This window comes from Eimeria acervulina, genomic scaffold, assembly GCF_000499425.1.
Source record: "Eimeria acervulina Houghton genomic scaffold, Eah_scaff1164, whole genome shotgun sequence".
In the NCBI taxonomy this organism is placed as follows: Eukaryota; Apicomplexa; class Conoidasida; order Eucoccidiorida; family Eimeriidae; genus Eimeria; species Eimeria acervulina.
In genome coordinates this window covers 3,357-9,799 of record NW_013550355.1, presented here as the reverse complement: position 1 = coordinate 9,799, position 6,443 = coordinate 3,357, and the positions used below count along the sequence as shown (strand labels likewise).

Below are 6,443 nucleotides of genomic sequence, written 5' to 3'. Positions count from 1 at the left end.
AGCAGCAGCAGCAGCAGCAGCAGCAGCAGCAGCAGCAGCAGCAGCAGCAGCAGCAGCAGCAATTGGCGTGCATCCCTGACCCTGATCTTTTTCGTGTATTTCTTTTTGTTTTTCTTTTTGCGGTTTTTCATCGTCATCTTTGCTGTCTAGCAGACGCCGCAAACCCACTGCAGCAACAATGTGTTTAAATGTTGCTTCGGGTAAAGCAGAAGCAGCAGCAAATAAACAAAATAAAGTTAAGCAGTGGACGCTGAACGCAGCAACAGCACACATACGCATACTTACACCTAGCTAGCTAGCTAGCTAGCTAGCTAGCTATAGTAGAGCTACCTACCTAGCTAGCTAGCTAGATAGGTAGGTAGATAGGCAGACAGCTAGCTAGCTAGCTAGCTAGATAAGAGCTAGCTAGCTAGATATATAGGTGGATACATAGACAGAGACAGATAGAGAAGAGCCAGCTAGCTAGCTAGCTAGCTACGTACATTGTATAAGAAACGACGGCTGTCCAACCGTAGCGACGCCAAAGACCCTTCAGACGATCTCTAGCCTAAAAACATAAAAATAAAAATTAAATTAAATTAAAATAATAAATTAAAATAAATAAATAAATAAATAAAAGAAGAAATAAAATGCAATACACAAAAACAAACAAACAAAATAAACATAAATAAATAAACAAACAAACAAGTGAACAAAATAAATAAAATAAATAAATAAATAAATAAATAAATAAATAAATAAATAAATAAATAAATAAATAAATAAATAACTACAAAGAAGATAAACAAAGACAGACAGAAGGACAGCCGAGGAGAACAACAAAAAAAGATAAACTCACACCAGCTGCTGCTGCTCCTATATGCTGGCGTTGCTGCTGCAGCAGCAGCACAGCAGCAGCAAGCTGCCTGCGTTTTCTTTCTGCCCAGAAGATGCGCCGCTGCTGCAGCATCTGCTGCTGCTGCTGCTGCTGATGCTGCAGCTGCCTTCCAAGCTGCTGCTGCTGCAGTCGCAGCCGCTGCCGCAGTCGCTCAATTACGAGTTCCTGCTGCTGCTTTAGCCTCTTTCCTTTCTGCTGCAGCAGCAGCTTCTGGCTGCTTAGCTGCTGCTTCAGCTGCTGCTGCAACTGCTGCTGCTGCTGCTGCAGCAAACCCGCACGGACATGCGAACACCGCAGCAGGCGCTGCAGTTGAAGACCCAAAGCAGCAGCAAAGTGTTTCAACTTACTAACAAACGAAGAACTTTGCTGCTGCTGCTGCTGCTGCTGCCGCTGCAGCTCTCGCGTCCACAGCTGCTGCAGCTGCTGCTGCTGCCGTTTAAAGCCAACACTGTGGGGTGAATTACGAAGAACAAAAGGAGACAAAAGACGCAGACCCCTGCTGCTGCTGCTGCTGCTCTTGCTGCTGCTGCTGCTGCTACTGTCGCTGCTGTTCTTGCTGCTGCTGCTGCTTCTGTCGTTGCTGCTGCGGGTCTTGCTGTTGTTGTTGTTGCTGGTGCTGTGGTTGCTGCTGCTGCTGCTGCTGCTGTCGTTGCTGCTGCTGGTCTTGCTGTTGTTGTTGTTGCTGCTACTGCTATCGTTGCTGCTGCTGCTCTTGCTGTTGCTGCTGCTGCCAGCGCTCCTGTCGCTTACGATAGTTCTGCGTGGGGTGCTGCTGCAACATCTGCTGCTGCTGTTGCTGCTACACTGCTGCAAAGGAGAGAGTAGCTGATGCGAGGAGCATATAGACCTCCACCCCACAAGGAAGTGCATCCCTAGCTGCTGGTGCTGCTGCAGCTGCTGCTGCTGCAGCAGCAGCTGCTGCTGCTGTTGCATCTGCTGCTGCAGAAAGCAACAACAACGTAGTGTTTGCTGCTGCAAACACTTACCCTCACCGCCATATTGAAATAAGCATCTCCACCCTTCTATACATTTCAAAGAAGAAGCCCTATGCGCCAATGCAAATCTCTGTTGCTGCTGCTGCTGCTGCTGCTGTTTTAGTGTAAAGAGTTGTGCTGCAGCACGTTGCTGCACGGATGGTTTGCTGCATGCGGGTTTAAATCCTGCTCTTGAGGAGCGAAGAAGACGAAGAGATGTCTGCATGTGGCTCGCCATTGATATGTTGAAGAAGAAGAAGTACTGTTATATGCATTTAAATTTCTTTTGCTGCTGCTGCATGCATCTGCATGCATGCAACGGCATGCAAGTGCGACTGCAGCCGCATGCATGCAGGAACCTGTAGAAATAAAACTCAAGCAGATATTCCTGATGATGGTCTTGATATGCCTGTAATAACTGCTGCCGCTGCTGCTGCTGCTGCTGCTGCCACACTTAGCGAAGACGGTGTGTATGGCAGCAAATGTTAATAACTGGCTGCAGGCAAGAGGAATGTCTGTGCAGCTTCTTGGCTTTGAAATGAATAACAACCTCTTTTAAAGGTGTTTCAAACATTATAAAGAGGAATTCCAAGTAAATACCTTATGCAAGAAACATATCTTGTACCAGAAGAGGGGCGGTGGTTAGTCTTGTGTGTAGAAACAAGTGCTGATATAGCGGATATAAATAAGCTGCTGCGAGCGTCAATAAGAAGAAAATGAAGTTTAATTGAAATTAAATATACTGTAGAGAAAAACACTCGAAGCCCCAACGGTGCGGAAGCCAAGTGCGCACTCGCAGCCGCTTCTCTTTACCTGAACGCCGGCAGCACGCAGTCTGTGAGTTTGTGTGACGTTTGGGTGCAGGCGAGTTGTATTTTCAAGGAAAGCTGGAACATTTTGAAAATTAATCATTAATTCTACTTATATACCATTTAAAACTCTCAAAATGTTGGCTAGCAAGCTAGGAATCGAGCAAGTTGCTGACCAGGTACGCAGCGGCGGGGTGTACATACACCTCAGGATATTCACATTTTCATCTTTTTCTGTTTCTTCTTTTTCTGGTTTCAACACTCCATTTTCTTTGCTTTTCTTCTTCGTATCCCTCTTATTATTATGCAATAAAAACCAGTTTACACATGCAGCACGTTAGAAAACTCTCGTCTTTGTCTAGCATCTTCACGGCAGCACCGAGAAGGCATCAATTTCATTTGGTATTTCACTATAGTCGTAGACTTCAAACAAGGAATATTTATTAGTTTATACTTTAGTCTTTTCAGTTGAAATTCCAGGAGTTTAGTTGAGGAAAGCTCCATAAGACGCCATCGAACGCCCATATAAACAAATGTGTATATACATACAGTATATAAAGTATAGTTAATATGTATGTACTATGCTTTCCCCTCATCATGAGTTGTTCTGTACACTTATATCTGTATATTTTTGTTTATTTTTGTGTATGGTGCGTTTATTTACTGACTAATAGAAGCTGTTATTTGTTTTGCCCTGTGTATGTTTGCTCGTTTTGTTAGTTTTCCTTGCATTATTGTGATGATGTTTTATTTTATTATATATAGGCATTAGATTCCCTCTTTACTTGTTGCTTCTTTTTATTATGTATTTATTTTGATTATATATACATATCAATATATATATTTATATCCCTACACATCCTTTATTTCTTCTTTTCTCTTTCATTATACATTATATATTATATTTTATATTATACTTTATATATTATACATTATATATTATATATTATCTATATTATATATAATATATTATCTATATTATAAATTGTATATAACATATTATATATTATTATTGTTTGATGATGATGTGTGTATACAGCTGAACGGGAAGCGCGTATTGATGCGCGTAGATTTCAATGTGCCGCTGAAAGACGGCAGAGTATCAGACAACACGCGAGTAGTAGCGACGATACCGACGATAAAATACGCATTAGATCACGGAGCAAAGGCAGTAATATTAATATCTCATTGCGGTCGTCCAGATGGTAGAAGACAAGAGAAATATAGTTTAAAGCCTGTTGTACCTGTCTTAGAGCAAGAACTCAAGAAAGCAGGTATTGATAAACAAGTTCAATTTGTTAATGATTGTGTCGGCGAAGAAGCAGAACAAGCTTCAGCACAAGCTTCTAATGGACATATTATTCTTCTTGAGAACCTTCGATTTCATATCGAAGAAGAAGGCAAAGGAGAAGATGAAAACGGCAATAAAGTTAAAGCAGACCCAAAGAAAGTTGAAGCATTCAGAGCTTCTCTTACAAAGTATGTTTTAATATTATTTATTATTTATTATTATTAATTATTATTATTAACTATTAATTATTATTAATTATTATTTATTATTTATTATTAATCGTTAATTATTATTAATTGTTTATTAGTATTAATTATTATCATTGTTATTACTGTTATTATTTTTACTGTTATTATGAGTTATTTGTTTAAATTAATTATTATAATTTATAATTATTATTATTATTGTATTTATTTATATAATTATTTATGTCCTTATTACTAAAATTATTTGTGTTTTTCTATGAAATATAAAAAATAAAATATATATTTTAATATTTCTTTTTGCTTTGTCTTCAACCCAGCCCCAATGCACAAAGTAAATAAAGATAAACATACATACATATATATATACACCCTTATTTATTTATTTATATATATATATATTTATTTATTTATTTAATTGTTTAGGCTGGGCGACATCTTTATAAACGATGCCTTTGGTACTGCGCATCGAGCGCATGCATCGATGGTCGGCGTTAATCTGCCGACGCGTGCAGCAGGTTTATTGATGAAAAAAGAATTAGATTACTTCGCAAAGGCGCTTGAAAACCCTCAAAAGCCTTTCCTAGCTATTCTTGGAGGAGCAAAAGTTAAAGACAAGATTCAGCTTATCAAAAATCTTCTCTCAAAGTAAGCAGTTATATATAACATATATAATATATATATATATATTATATTTATATTGTTTATGTTATATTTATGCTTATATTTATGTTTGTATTTGTATATCTTTGTTGTCTTTGTTTTCGTTTGCTTTGTTATTTCTGTTTCCTTCTCATGATTCAACTTCTATATCTTTTTTTATAGTCTATATATATACGAACATATATATATATATTTTATATAAATAAACAAATATATATATTTATATATAAATGAACAAATATATATATTGATAAATAAATAATCAAGCATATATATTTCTATGTAGATAAATAATTGAGTAAATATACAAAACGTATTAACATTATATATATACATACATATAGATCTATCTATCTATATATATATATATATTTATTTATTTGTTAATTTGTTTATTCTTAGGGTTGATATGATGATAATAGCCGGAGGCATGGCGTTTACTTTCAAGAAGGTATTATCAGGAATGAACATCGGTGCATCTTTATATGATGAAGAGGGGGCGAAGATAGTAAAGGATATAATGAGTGAAGCAGCAGCTAAGAATGTAGAGATACTGCTTCCTTCCGACTTTGTTTGTGCTGATAAATTTAGTAATGATGCTCAAACTCAAATTCGTACAGATGCACAAGGCATTGAAGAGCCCTGGATGGGTCTTGATGTCGGTCCTAAGACAATTGAAGAAGCAAAGCAGGTAAATGTTTGTTTATTTATTTGTTTGTTTGTTTGTTTGTTTATTTAGTTTATTTGCTTGTTTATTTAGTTTATTTGCTTGTTTATTTGTTTGTTTGTTTATTTGTTCGTTTATTTGTTTATTCTACTTTCTTTTCTTGTACTTTGTTTCGTTATTTTGTGTCTGTCCTAAAAAACAATTTATATATGTATATATCTATTTACTTGTTTTGTTTATTTTATTTGTTTATTTATTTTATTGTGCCGTATTCAATTGTATTTTATTGTATAATAATAATTACGACAACAAAAACTACAAGTAACGACAATAAAGATAATAACAACAATAACAATAATAAATATCAAAAAAGTAAATAATAATAAATAATAAAAAATAATAAGTAATAATTTGTTTGTTTGTTTGTTTATAGATGATAATGAAAGCGAAGACAATAGTCTGGAACGGCCCCCCGGGTGTATTTGAGATGCCTTCATTCTCAAAAGGCTCTTCAGCATTTGTAGATGCTGTTGTAGCAGCAACAAAAGCAGGTTCAATATCAATTGTAGGAGGCGGTGATACAGCTTCTTTAGTCGAACAAAACAAGAAAACTTCGCTAATGAGTCATGTCTCTACAGGAGGCGGTGCTTCTCTTGAATTGTTAGAAGGTAAAGAGCTGCCAGGTGTAGCTGCTTTATCTAGCAAATAAATATTATATTATTATTATTATTATTATTATTATTATTATTATTTTATTATTTTATTATTATTATCTATTATGTTTCATGCTGGAGGGGCGTTGGACTTCTTCTTTTGATTTATGTGCAGTGTGTGTTTTATGTTTACTGAGTAGCAATATATAATATTAATAATAATAATAATATTATTATTATTAATATTATTATTATTATTATTATTATTAATATATATTGCTACTCAGTCGGGGTGTTGTTGTTGTT

General features: G+C 35.9%; 2 protein-coding genes across 2 annotated transcripts; one reads left to right on the top strand and one right to left on the bottom strand.

The window, feature by feature from the left end:
• Nucleotides 1-466: 466 nt before the first annotated feature.
• Nucleotides 467-1,875, bottom strand: EAH_00056440 (hypothetical protein, conserved; the record flags this gene model as incomplete). Its single annotated transcript, XM_013397551.1, has 3 exons — nucleotides 467-547; nucleotides 839-1,702; nucleotides 1,870-1,875. 3 exons carry the CDS (start codon nucleotides 1,873-1,875, stop codon nucleotides 467-469), a joined length of 951 nt encoding a protein of 316 aa, XP_013253005.1.
• A 922-nt stretch (nucleotides 1,876-2,797) lies between these two features.
• On the top strand, nucleotides 2,798-6,193 carry EAH_00056430 (phosphoglycerate kinase, putative; the record flags this gene model as incomplete). The annotated part of the gene is made up of 5 exons (XM_013397550.1): nucleotides 2,798-2,839; nucleotides 3,700-4,139; nucleotides 4,581-4,802; nucleotides 5,220-5,508; nucleotides 5,918-6,193. 5 exons carry the CDS (start codon nucleotides 2,798-2,800, stop codon nucleotides 6,191-6,193), a joined length of 1,269 nt encoding a protein of 422 aa, XP_013253004.1.
• Between the last annotated feature and the right edge of the window lie 250 nt (nucleotides 6,194-6,443).